This window comes from Sceloporus occidentalis, unplaced genomic scaffold (genome assembly GCF_023333645.1).
Source record: "Sceloporus occidentalis isolate IW3139 unplaced genomic scaffold, rSceOcc1.0.p SCAF_1, whole genome shotgun sequence".
Lineage (NCBI taxonomy): Eukaryota > Metazoa > Chordata > Lepidosauria > Squamata > Phrynosomatidae > Sceloporus > Sceloporus occidentalis.
Genome location: NW_028316981.1, coordinates 215,509,580 through 215,523,466, shown reverse-complemented (window position 1 = coordinate 215,523,466; position 13,887 = coordinate 215,509,580). Strand labels below are relative to the sequence as shown.

The following is a 13,887-nucleotide window of genomic DNA, read 5'->3' as shown; positions in this document are numbered from 1 at the left end:
TTTCAGAGGCATCATGAAGGCATTGTGAAATGGATGATGAAAGAGTAGGGATGTGTTGGACACTCATCAATATTTACATCCTCAATGAAAAAAGATTATGTTGAAAAGGAGGCCAGCCATGCGAGTCTTTGCAATTTGTGAAAAATGCATTTGCATCAAAATACATCTATTTTTTCCCTGCACAGGAATGTATCTGTTTATGCAAAGTGCATAATTGTTACTTTAAAAAACACAAACATCATTTTTAAATATTAAAAATAAAAAACCTCCAGCCTTCTGGTTGATCACAGACTATTGGAAGTGGAAGCCTCTTGTGTGTATCTGGACGTTTCTGAGTTGTCTTCCTGATAAAAGTAACTGTTATAATTTTAAAAGACAGCTTTGCTGACATGATGAGAAACCTGCCCTACATGAATGACATGGATTGTAACAAAATAGTCAGAGTTTATTAATATTTATTTCCTTTCTGCTTTTTTAAGGATCTGGGAATCTCCCCTCTTCTTGGCTGCAAAAGAAAATGATGTCTCAGCCATCCAGAAGATGCTTGCCAGCCACAGCTGTGACCTTCATGAGAGAGGTACTGATCCGTCTTTCTCACTGAAGCCATATTGCCTGCTCAGAGAAGGCACAATGAATAATAAAGAGGATGCCAGCAGGGGAAATGTGTTCTTGAGCTGAAGGAAAATCCTAGGGTGTCAGTAAGTGCCTCATAAGTGCTTCTTTGGGATTATCTACACATTTGTTTGCAACACAACTATGTGAATCTTCTTAATCACATATTCACGATTTGTTGTTCTCACTATGGTTTTTTTGGAACCGCATGTCTGTGCATCTCTGCACATCTCTGCCCACACATATCAACACTGCAAATAAAGATGGAGTCTATGATGTAGCTGTATTTGAAAAATGTACAGTGCACCCACAATTTTTCCCCAGATTTTTTGGGGGGAGGCTGCCTATCAAATGATGTGCATCCATGTAATTCTTCTGTTCTCATCATGTTTCCAAGAGATCTCCCTCCTTCCTCCTCATGTGCACTGGGAAATAGCATCATGATTTAATTTTTAAAAAAAGGTTTAAAGGTAAAGATTTCCCCTTTGACGTGATTGTCAAGTTGTGTCCAGCTGTAGGGGATGGTGCTCATCTCCATTACTAAGCCAAAGAGCCAGCATTGTCAAAGACAACTCTGTGATCATGTGGCCAGCATGACTGCAGAGAACGCTTAAATGCTTAAAGAGAGGATGACTGGAATGGAAAGGATTCAAACATATGTTTATCGGCAAGAAAGAGAAGCACATTCCTCTGCAAACAAATAAAGGATCAAAAATAGGACTTTGCCAGGATCAAGGAGGTAGGCAGGAAGAGGTCAGGTGAAATGGACTGTGCCACCCCTCTACAGAAATGCCCTCTCCTCTATTTAATACCTGGCAGTGCAGGCCCATTTGCAACACAGCCGACAATGCAAATCCTTCAGAATACAACTAAAAAAAACCAAAATAGTTTATCCCCATTTTTGTGGGTTTTATGACAGCCCCCCCCCCCAAGTAAATTGGGTGTGTTTGATTTGCAAATGAATAGGCCAGATTCTACCCACATTCTACCAGGATCATTTTGACCATCTAGACAAGCCCTTTGTGCTAATAATCTGAAACTCAACTTTTATATCTCATGTACCAGAAGACATATTTACCACCACTACATTGAAGGAACTTCCATGTCTTGGACAGGGGAGAGATTAGTAATAAAAATAATATTTGCAAATTTTCTTATGCTTGATGAGATTGTTTTGACACACTGAGATACCCCATGAAAAAAATTCCTCATCTGCTAAGAGATTTTTAGACTCTGCATGAGGGGGAACAAGAGACTAGCACTCTGTTCCTGTTTATCATTTTCTCCTTTTTTCCTGCAATCAGTATTATACTTTGTGCAAAAACATTGTACAGTACACTTGTCCCTCCATATTCGCTAGTGTTTGGGGCACAATACCCCCGTGAATATGGAAAAATTGCAAATAACAAAAACACCATGTTTTTACCTGAGAAGACACCTCTCTAGGGCCTTCAGTGCAACTCTGTGGTCAACGTCAGACAGACACTGACCATAGAACTACACTGGAGGAGCTACAAATGCCTAGTAGAGCATTCTCTCTAGGAATCTCTAGGTATTTCAGTGCAATTTTTAGTTAAAGTTGACCACAGAGTTGCACTGGGGGACCTATGTTCCTAAAGAGAACATCTTAATCACATCTGTGAATAAACAGATCTGCAAATATCAAAGCCGCAAATATGGAGGGATGAGTGTATTTTTATTAAAAGGGTCGATTTCATATAAAATAGAGAGCCATCATGGTGCAGTGATTTGAATGTTGGACTGTCACTCTGGAGAACAGGGTTTAAATCTCTGCTCAGCCATGAAACCCATTGGAGTGATCCTGGGCAAATCACATTCTCTCAGCCTCAGAGGATGGCAATGGTAAACACACTCTAAAGGAACCTGCCAAGAAAGTCCTGTGATAGGTTTGCCTTAGGGTCACCATACATTGGAGACTACTTGAAGACACACAACAACAATAACAACAACAACAATTTTTTGGTAAAGAAAATTCAAAAAATTAACAAAACATCTTGACATGTGAAGGACCATCAAAACTTTACAGAAGCCTTCACTATCTTGCCCACCACAGAGAAATTGTTTGAATTTTTTAGTTCTTGTCCATGAACGAATGAAGTAAGCAAAGATTTTCATCACTGGGAGAGACACCCTTTAGATAATATGAAATGTAGAGAAATGGTAACTGTTAACAACTTGTGCTTTGATCCATATTCCATAGTCAATTCTTCTCTCATAATATTTGTAAGGACTTTTTCTAGATAAGCAAAATGACACTTGGCCTCTTTTCTGTATCTGGTGTTTTCTCTCTAGGTGCTGTTGGGGAGACAGCACTTCATGTGGCAGCCTTGTACAATAGCTTGGAAGCAGCCCAGCTGCTGTTGGAGACAGTTCCAGAACTTGTGAATGAGACTGTGACATCAGAGCTCTACACTGGTAAGGAGGGTGGCAACGCTGGTGGTGGTAGTGGTGATAATGATAGTGATGATGATGATAATCATGCCATTTCTATCATGACTGCCATCGTCCTGCAAAGTGTGTGCCAGTAGTAGTGAATGTAGGGAAAGAGCCACCAAAAAGAGCATATAAAAAAATTCCCTTCAATTCTACAAACAACCACAACAGCAAATCAAAATAAAGCTAGGGAGGGAAGAGAAAGGGGATCAGCGAATGCCAAGTTAGTTCAGCAGGCTGTGGAAACATCAGCATTGCTCACTTCAACCTTATAGAGAAAGTGAGGGAAACAGGCAGAGCGGAAGAGGTTGGAGACATTAGCCATCTCCACTGAACCCAACCATGCTGGAATGCCTGCTTCTGTCAAGTGTTGCTGGTGCAGGACACAATTCCCAATATTTTCTTGCTGGCATATGGAGATCACTCTCAGAGAACAAGAAGAGAGAGTCAGAGGTTTTTGTTTTTTTCCTTTCCTGTCCCATCCAGCATGCTGCAGGAGAGTAACTGAAAATCACTTGATCCTTTCTCCTCCTGCAGCATGTTGAGTGGCATGGTTGAGGGGTGGACAATGACCAACCCATGCCACATCTTCTGGTGACTCTTTCCACCACCTGGCAGAAACTTTTGCTTGAGGCAGAGGCTTACTAGGCACTTGCAGGAGCAGCTTGGTGACTGGTCTACCTAGAGAAGAAATAGTGCCACCCTCAGTGCCAATATCACAGCCCCTGATAATGCAAAGGCCAGTCCCTTTGCAAGCTTTGAGTTGTCTGCAATGGTGATTGGGATGGAAGGCTGTATTAATGGGATCCTCCTACCCTCAATCCTTTCTAATCTGCAAGTCCTCATTATCCCCATTTTTTAGATGGAAGGCTGAGACTAAAAGTAAATGGCATCTAGAGGCCCATCAGCCATCTTAAACAAAGGTCTTCCTAGTGCAAACTCTTGGCTGCTGCATCTCTCAGAAATACCCTTCAATTCCACAAAAACTGAAAAATTTGAGAGGTTTTGTTCAACATGAGAAAGAAACTCTCCAGAGTCCTGAACTTCTTGGATGGGAATCTAAGCTATTCATTTCAATGACAATTAATCTTGTGATTACAGTAGCAATTAAAATCAGCTTGCACAGTTTATTCCAAACCCCTTTCTTCTGCAGTTGACCTAGGGGTGAAACAGACGGTCAAAATAAGCAGGTTTCTAGCCAGCTTTGAGGCAGGGCATTTAGATGATGCATGCCTCAAAGCCTGCCAGAAACCACTCCCAAGCCATGCTGGGGGGGGGGGGGGGAGCTGGAAAGAACTGCATTTTTCTGCTTCTTCCCAAAAAATGTGCACCTTTGCTCATACATCTATATGCTGTGACACCAGAGCAGCTGTAAAGGGGTGCTCTATCCAAACCCTAACCTTAACTGTGCATAAAAATGTACCATCACAGAAGCGCATTTAAAAGAGAGTTGGAGCTACTGTACCCATACAGTGGGGGTGGCAATGACCAAAAGAGAAACCGTGAAACCTCTCATGGAGATAAGTAAAACATATACAAAACAGTCAGTCAAAGTGGGGGCATGACGTGAAGGGGGGCAAAGGGGGGTATTATTGTACCTTGGCGGCATCTGCATGGGGACACCTCTGCTCCGGTGCCCTGTCCTGGTAGAGCGCTGCACATGGGACTGTGTAAAAGTTCACAGGGATGGCCATCCATTGCGATGGCAGGCGCCAGTGATTTGCTCCTGCTATGGTGCTTAGGGATGGTGGGGGAACAGTAAAAAAAAAAGTACCCAGCAGCACAGCTTGAAGCCATGGTGTGCACATTTCAGATGCCTTGGGAGCTGGCGGTGCAGTTGGTGGGAACTCAGATCATTTTCAGAAAAGGCAGCTTCAGGCCACTTTTCCCTGCCCATCTGTTTTGCCCCCTAGATGAGCTTCTTTGAAGATACATGAAGCTGACACAAACTCAAATGATTTCAGGTGTATCTTAGCACTGTCCTTGAGCTATTCATTCTTGGGGCAACCAATCCATTTGGATTATTTTGTAAAATGGCATTGTCTTTCTGAACTGTAAGCTCATAGGAAGATCTGTTTGTGTCTTTTAGGGGAAACAGCTCTTCATATTGCTGTGGTGAACAAAAACGTGAACCTGGTGAAATCTTTGCTGGAGAAGGGGGCCGACATTAATGGTCCACGAGCCACTGGATATGTCTTCAGGCCTAGGAGTGACAATCTCATCTATTTTGGTATGTCTGTGGTCTGCCACCTGCTTTCTTCTTGACAGTCTGTTCCTATACTCTGCTTCAATGTAGAGGGAATTTATTTGTAGAGGAGTGTTCTCATGGAACATCATTCAGAGTAAAGATATACAACTGAGCTCTAAAGTTAGAATTGTCTGAGCCATTATATTCCCCATCACCTTGTATGGATGCAAAAGCTGGGTAGTTAAGAAATTGGATAAGAAGAAAACCAGCTCATTTGACATGTGGAGCTGGAGAAGAGTGCTAAGGATACTGTGGACAGTCAGAAATCCAAATAAATGGGTCCTTGAACAGATCCAGCCTGAAATATCCCTGGAAGTCAGGATGACCAAATTGACGTTGTCGTACATTGGCCCCATCATAAGAGGGCATAGCTCACTGGAAAAGACAATAATGCTAAGAAAGGTGAGGGTAGTAGAAAGAGAGGAAGACCCCATGCCAGATGGATAGAGTCTATTAGAGATGTCACAGGTATGAATGTACAGGACCTAAGCAGAGCAGCAGAGGACAGGAAGTCTTGGAGATGTCTCATCCAGAGGATTGCCATGAGTCAGGGTCAACTCAAAGGCAGTTAACGACAACATCAAATCAAACACACAAACAAAGTTTGCAGTATTATAACCAAGATGGAGGCTGACCACATCAGTAAGGTCATTTCCCTTAAAGGAACTGCGCCCTCCCCGAAGGCATCCAACTCCATCTTGGCCTCTGAGGGGGAGAGAAGGGTGGGCCAATGCCATCAGGCCTCCCTTAAAGGAACTGCGCCCTCCCCGAAGGCATCCAACTCCATCTTGGCCTCTGAGGGGGAGTGAAGGGTGGGCCAATGCCATCAGGCCTCCCTTAAAGGAACTGCGCCCTCCCCGAAGGCATCCAACTCCATCTTGGCCTCTGAGGGGGAGAGAAGGGTGGGCCAATGCCATCAGGCCTCCCTTAAAGGAACTGCGCCCTCCCCAAAGGCATCCAACTCCATCTTGGCCTCAGAGGGGGAGAGAAGGGTGGGCCAATGCCATCATTGGAGGTCCCGCCCCCTTTTTCCTCCAAGGACTGTGTGGTTGGGGCTGCTGCTATGGCCGGGCGGCTCTCTGGGCTTGGGTATCTGCTTGCGCAACTGCGCACCGTCCCAGAGATGCCGCCTACGGACATTAACATCTCGGCGTCTGCGCAACTGCGCAGTTGTGTAACATCTTGGAGGTAGATGGGTTGGGTTCCTGCTAGCTGTACAGTTGTAGTGATTGATTGTTTGTATCCTTCTCTGCTACTGTGTTGTGTGCTGAGGGGGGGGAGAGTTGGATATTGGATGTATGTGTATGCATGTATCAGCTAGTACTATGGGTTTTTTATTTTTATTAACTGTATTTTATCTGTATTATTGTAATATTGTATTTTGCATTACTGTTATGGTTGTATTGAACTTTGTTACTTGCTTTGTTGTTGTATATGCATATGTATGCTGTAAACCGCTTTGATCGTAGGAAAAGCGGTATACAAATAAATCATATTATTATTATTATTATTATTATTATTTCCTCTCGTAGTAAAGATGGCTTCCTGTGCTATTCTCTTCTCTTCCCCATACCCATTGCAGTGCCCATTTTACTCCTGCTGCTGCACCAGTGTCACCACTGCTACCACGAACAGTGGTGGTGGTTGTTGTTGTTGTTGTTGTTATTTGTATTCCACTCTTTCCCCATAAATGGGACTCAGAGCAGTTTAATTATACTCACCAGGAAGGTCTGAACCCAGATGTAACAAAAATAGACTCACAAGGATAAGGATGTAAACGGACCTTAAGTGAGCAGAAGGGAACTCTTGTATATCATTTGAAAATAGCGACATAGAGGAGGGACTCTCACCATGTACAGCTTTTCTCATCCCTGCATAAATGGCTGCATCACTTTACAAGATACTCTGCCCCTCTTTTGCATCAAGTGCCCTGTGTGTGTTACATGCCCTCAAGTTTTTTCTGACTTATGGGGGCCTGACGGCGACCCTATCATGGGGGTTTCTTAGCAAGATTTGTTCAGAGAAGGTTTGCCCTTGCCTTGCTCTGAGGCTGAAAACATGTGACATGACCAAGGTCACTTAGTATATTTCATAGCTGAGCTGGGAATCAAACCCTGGTCTCTAGAGTCATTATCCAACATTCAAACCACTATACCATGCTGGCGATGCTCTTGGGTGCCCTAACAAGGCCTTTGTCTTAGGGTTGCTGGGTTGCAGCCTGAAGATTAATACCCTCCTTTTCACTTTCAGAGGAAGTGGGAAACAGCAGCAGTTTTATCTGTCCCCTCTCAGAGCCTGCTACAGTTCTTGGTTATAGGAGGGAAAAGGTGGACAGCAAGCTAAAGGAGCAGACACTTCAGGAGAAGATAGTCTTCAGAGCACAAAGCAGCACTGGGGACCTGTTGCCCTTCAGCTGTTTCAGATAGCAACCATCCTCAGCATTACTTAGCTAGTGGTGAAGGATGGTGGGAACTGTAATCTCACATTATCTGGAGGTTGCAGGTTGGAAGAGTTAGAATTAACACTACCATGTCAAGACTGAATAATTTAAGAAAATTAATTTGCCAGTGTTACAGTGTTGAGAAAAAAATGGAATCAGCTCATTAACTGATTTGTTAAATGGAACCATAGAACCATAGAGTTGGGAGAGACTGCAAGGGCCATCCAGTCCAACCCCCTGCCATGCAGGAAATCTCAGTCAAAGCTAGTTAATTTTTTTAAAAAAAATACTTAATATGGCTACTGACAAATTAAAATAATTAGAAATGTTAATTGCTGCAACAAATCTAAAATAACATAGTAGGAATTTAATGGCTAAAATAACAAAGGTTAACATTGTTTTTAAACATGTTAATGAATTCGGGGGCAATGATTTAATTTTTAATGAATTTTGTACAAACTCTCCAGGTGTATACAAAACCAGTTTCCAGTCCCTAACCCTATGTAGCCTGCAGAGCCACTCTGATAAAATAATGAATCAGTTAGCCCATTCTTTTCTGTGTGAAGGTTTATCTCAAGCATTAAATAAAATTGCAATTAAAGTGAGGTGAATTATTTGATGCAATTAGTTTTCCTTTCCTGAGAGAGGTACTTGAAGGCCAGCTGGTGAAGAAGTTTTTCACAGAGTGCTGCAGTTTAGTGTTGATGTGATTTAAAAAAAACAACCCTCTTTAAATCTGATGATGTTTTGATGTTATAATTTGTTCTGCTGTGTTTAATATTATCATTCATTGTTTCTATTCAAACCTTTTCCCTTAAAAAAAATCTAGTTGTGTATCACTTTGATTCTGAATTTGAGGAGAAATATAGTTTTAGAGGGATTTAACTCAAACAAAAATATAAATTTGGAAGTCAAGTGTTGGCATAATGGTTTGAGTGTTGGACTGCAGCTCTGGAGACCAGGGTTCAATTCCCAGCTCAACCATGAAACCCACTGGTTGACCTTGGACAAGTCCCATGCACTCAGCCTCAGGGGAAGGCAATGGTAAACCTCCTCTGAAGAAATCTTGCCAAGGATCGCCATAAATCAGAAATGACTTGAAGGCACACAATAAAATCAACAACAAAATATAAATAAAAGAAGAAGCCCTGCTATTATATTTAGATAGAAAAGGGTTTGCTGTTATTGCTCTTGGTCCAAAGAAAAGGCATTCTCTCCATTCACAAAGGAATTCGTATATCCTTTTCTTTCCAATTATTGCTTTACATCAGTTGTGCACAGTTATGCGGGGTACAGTGAAACCATGATCTGCACTGGGACCTCTGAGGTCTGCATGGACTGTCCATTTGGAATTTAACATCCAAACTAAAAACCCCAGAGGTGGCCAGGAATCAACTTCTTATTTTGAAAAGTTGGTGTTTTGAAGATTAAACAGTGCAGGGGCGTATTTGAAAAGGTAAATTGCTGCCCCTGGAAGCTTTAAAGAGATGCAGTTCTCTCACTCCCACCCCCACCCCCAAAAAGTGCAGTCAAGGAGGTCTGGAGAGGTGGATGCCAACAGAAAGAACCTTAAGGGTTCCCTATAGCTCAAAATGCACATTTTGCCTAACCCTGCTTTACATATTCCATTTTCCTGGCTTGAAAAGCACTAAGAGGTTCTAAGAGTGAGCACTGACTCAGATTAACACCTGATGAAATGGTCAAAACTGTTCTCTGGGGACTGTGATAAAACATTCAGCTCCACAGTGTTTTTAGTATTATCATTTATTATTTTTATTCATGTGTTATTCTAAAATGATAATCATAACTCTAATTGTGTTGTTGTTGTTGTTGCTGTTGCATGCCTTCATATCATTTCAGACTCATGGCAACCTTAAGGTGAGCCTATCATGGGGTTTTCTTGGCAAGTTTCTTTAGAGGGGTTTTGCCATTGCCATCCTCTGAGGCTTAGAGAGTGTGCCTTGCCCAAGGCCATCCAGGAGGTTTACATGGCCATGCCAGGATTTGGCATGGCCATGTAAAGGTTGACGCTGAAAGAGTGTGACTTGCCCAAGATTATCTAGTGGGTTTACATGGTCATGCCAGGATCTGGCATGGCCAGATCTGGTCTCCAGAGTCCCAGTCCAACATGTATTTTGAAATGATTTTCTTGAGAGAATATATATATATATATATATATATATATATATATAGCATTTAGATGTCATTTTTGTTCAGATTTTAATTTTTTAGAAATGCAATGTAATATAGGATGAATTTAGGAAGACATGTGAAAGTGGTACAAACCATAAAAAGACTGGTTTGCCCATCCTAGATGCTATGTTGTTGTACAATCCCTTCCCACTCTTTTCATTACACAAAGTGTATGGCATGCTTTTGGAATTCTTCTGCAGTTCGGATAACGTGTTGCTGCTTCTCCTTTTCACACGCTCTTTCGTTTCAGTATTCCCTGATCTGCTTTGGTATTTTTATTCGGAGGCTTGTTTTTCCTTCAAGAGCTGAATCTCTAGCCAATGTAAATCAGAGTTTCCCAGCTGACTTTCCTGGAGCTGAAGATTTGCCATGCTGTGCTTCTATAGATCCCCTGTTACCTGTTTCAGGCAGTAATTAAACCATGCTTAGTAGATCAATTTTCAAGCATTTTGGTAATGAGCCATCATTAATTTTCACTCAGAATATGTAAATTGTAACACTCCAGAGAGAACACGAGGAGAAACGGCGGATGCCTCCTTCCTCTATCTGCTCCCACTCAAATTGAGTTCTAGTCGTGATGGTGGGCAATGTAAAGTCTCAGAGGGTATTCACTCTTCCTTTCAAACTTTATAGGTCATAGTATAATTTGAGTGCAAACCAGAGTAAAGGGCATTCGCCCTGCTGTGCAATTGATTATTTAATCTCTTGGAGCCACAAGTGAATTTCAACTCTTAAAACTAAATAAACTGCTCTAGAATCAAGAATGGAGAACCCTTGGATCTGCAGATGTTATTGGACTCCAATTTCCATTAGTCCTAACCAGCTATTGGTGAGGAATAATGGGCTCTTGTGAGAGGGCACAGGTCTTCGTGATTGACTTTTTAATGTTTGCTGAAATAATTAAAACACAGAGCGGAACTATATGTTCTGTTCCATACAGCAGCTCTGTCTGCTGAGGATGAGCATTATGATGCCAACACATTGGCGGGTTATAAACCGTCACTTTGAGGCGGTCTGCCGCCGCCGCCGTTTGCTCCGTAAGGGAGCCGTCGCAGCCACACCGCGCGGCTCCCTTACGGAGCAAAAAAGAAGCTCCAAAATGGAGCTTCTTTCTGCGTCGCCTCTGTGACGTCGCGAGGTGCCAGGGGCGCATTCGCGACGTCACAGGCACCGCAACACGTTCGGACGCACAGCGTCCGATACGTAAAGATGGCGCCGGCCGTGTGGAACGGCCGGCGCCATATTGTACGGACAGAGTCCATATTAGACCCAGGGGCATCTAGAAGAGACGCCCCTTTTTTAAAATGGGACGTCCTGCGGACGTCCCAAGTGCCGGTTTGTAACCGGCCATTGTGTGACTTTACATCAGGAACAACGATTGGGGTATATCTGTAGCAAACTGTTCCCTTATCCTAAGGAAGTGTTGTTCTATGGAAGGATAGCTTTGGGATTTGTTGCACAGAATGTTCAGCATAACAGAACTAACAATTTCCAGTGCAAGGATGAGAAAAAATGCCCACTGGGCTAGTTTCACAAGTCTGGTGAGCAGCATACAAAATTGTGCAGACTTGGGTATTAGTTATACCTATGAGAGACAGTGTAGCATAAAGCGTTGATTGTTGAACAAGACGAGAGTTCAGTTCCCTGCTTGGCCATGAAACCCAGTTGGGTGACCTTGGGCAAGCCACACTCTCTCAACCTCAGAGGAAGGCAATGACAAACCTCCTCTGAATAAATTGTGTCAAGAAACCCCCATGATAGGTTCACCTTACAGTTGCTATAAGTCAGAAATGACTTGAAGGCACACAACAAAAGCAACAAGTAGTGATAGTGACCCCATGATAGGATCCATTAGGGTTGTCATAAGTCGGAAATGACTTGAAGGCACACAACACACAAACACACGCATTAGAAAGGCACAATCTTTTTCTTTCAAAGTGATCTGGTAGGTGACTGTGGCCAAGTCACATGCTCTCAGCCTCAGGGGATGGAAATACCTACCCTGAACAAATCTTGTCAAGAAAGCCCCATGATGGGTTTGCCTTAGCGTCGCCATAAGTCAGAAACAACTTGAAGACACACCACAAAAACAGCAACAAAGTAGTGGTGGCATTTGATAATATAAATTGCTAATATGTTGATAATAGTTGTTAGATATAAATTTTAATAATCTGAAAAGGAGCAAAGTTAGTCTGGTAGATCTGAGGGGCTGCAATTGGGGAGTGAAAAGAGGGACTGATGTTTAAAAGGAGCCCTGGTGGCGCAGTGGTTAAATGCCTGTACTGCAGCCACTCACTCAAAACCACAAGGTTGCAAGTTGAAGACCAGCAAAAGGGCTCAAGCTTGACTCAGGCTTGCATCCTTCTGAGGTCGCTAAAATGAGTACCCAGATTGTTAGGGGCAAATTAGCTTACAGTTGTAAACCGCTTAGACACTGCTTAGGCGGTATGAAGCGGTATATAAATGAAGCTTGTTTGCTTTGTTTGTTTTGTAAAAGTAATCCAGTAAACCATGCCATTTTTGCAGCAAGACCATCTAATTTTCCTTGTGCTGCAACTTTTAGTATGGCCCAAAGATCCTTCCTGGACCTAACATTGGCCTTCTGTGTCCATGGATTTTTTATCTCTAGATTCAGTCCTCCACAATTTGAAATTTAAAAAAAAAAAATCCAAAAAGTAAACCTTAATTTTGCCATTTTACTTTCACTTTATTTAATGGGACTTGAACATCCATGGATTTTCGTATCCACATGGGATCTTGGGACCAAACCCCAGTGGATACCAAGGGCCTGCTGTATTTTGTTGGAAATGTGGCAAATTTCAGCTGTAGATGCAGCCGTCTCCCTTTACCCACTACATTTCTTCCACTTTTTCTCTCCTTGCTCCCTGCACTCTTCTCATACAATACAGAGGGCCCTCCATGTTTTACCAGTCGTCTTATACACAGAAGTCCTCTTCATTCACCAAAACAGAAAGACAGAGACATGCCTCCCCAGATATTCAAACATACACAATCACCCCCAACAAACAATTCATAAGATGCCCCAAATTTTTGAGTTTCACACTGTCCCTTGACCTGTAATATTTCTCCACAGCCCACCCAGCTTCTTTGGACATTCACCAAACCTCTTTTTACCTCCACTCCACTCTCCAGCCCCCAAGCCTTTGCATACCCCCCCTACACTCTCTCTACTACTACTGTCTACCACCATAACCAGCTATGACCTCAGAAAAAAACACAGGTTGTGCTGCAGGAAAACCTGCTCATGTTGTTGGGACCTTCTGCTGACAGCAACATGAAAGATAAACAGAGGCACAAGCTGTTGCTTTGATGCTGAGTTGCTGCGGTTATTTCACTGTTAAAGCTTGATCTTTGAAGTTTGTTGTTGTTTTCAAAACCTTCTGTACATCTATACAGCTCAAACTTCACTTTTAAAGAAATGAACAAAATTAGTCTGGTAAATGTCTCATAATATGTCTGGGGTGGGGAAAGGGTGACCTGCATATAGGGCCGTTTGTCCCAGAAAACCTGGAAAATCCCGGATTGAAGGGGCTAAAAAACAGTCCCAGCTGGCTAGGTCAGTTGAAGCAGTAAATCTTGTAGCCAGGATTTTAGGAAAGGGGGGGGGGGGGTTTCCAGACTAAGTGCCACCATTATAATGGGGCTTAGGTGCGTTGGTGCAGCAGTGCACACCATTCATTGTATCTAACGGAAGGGGGGGTTCGGACCCCACACACACACCCCTTGGCTACATCCCTGCTGCAGGCCAATGGGTAGGTTAAAATGTGGCAGTGGTGATGAAGCAGGAAACTGTGCAAGAGGACCTGCAGACTCCACTGGCCACTGCACAGAAGTAGTATTGCCGCCTGATTCTTTCATTCCCTCCCCATTTTCCCCAACAGGGCCAGAAGGTGGGAAAGGAAAGATGTTGAGCAGAGAT

At 42.9% G+C, this 13,887-nt stretch overlaps 1 protein-coding gene across 1 annotated transcript in view; it reads left to right on the top strand.

Annotated features, from left to right (window-relative positions):
• LOC149323387 (transient receptor potential cation channel subfamily V member 6-like) overlaps positions 1-13,887 on the top strand; it is a 126,541-nt gene that overhangs the window by 75,299 nt on the left and 37,355 nt on the right. The window contains exons 4-6 of the mRNA XM_089540493.1: positions 480-577; positions 2,926-3,048; positions 5,156-5,296. Of these exons, the coding sequence (XP_089396619.1) occupies positions 480-577; positions 2,926-3,048; positions 5,156-5,296 (362 nt within the window). The remainder of the gene's footprint in view (positions 1-479; positions 578-2,925; positions 3,049-5,155; positions 5,297-13,887) is intronic.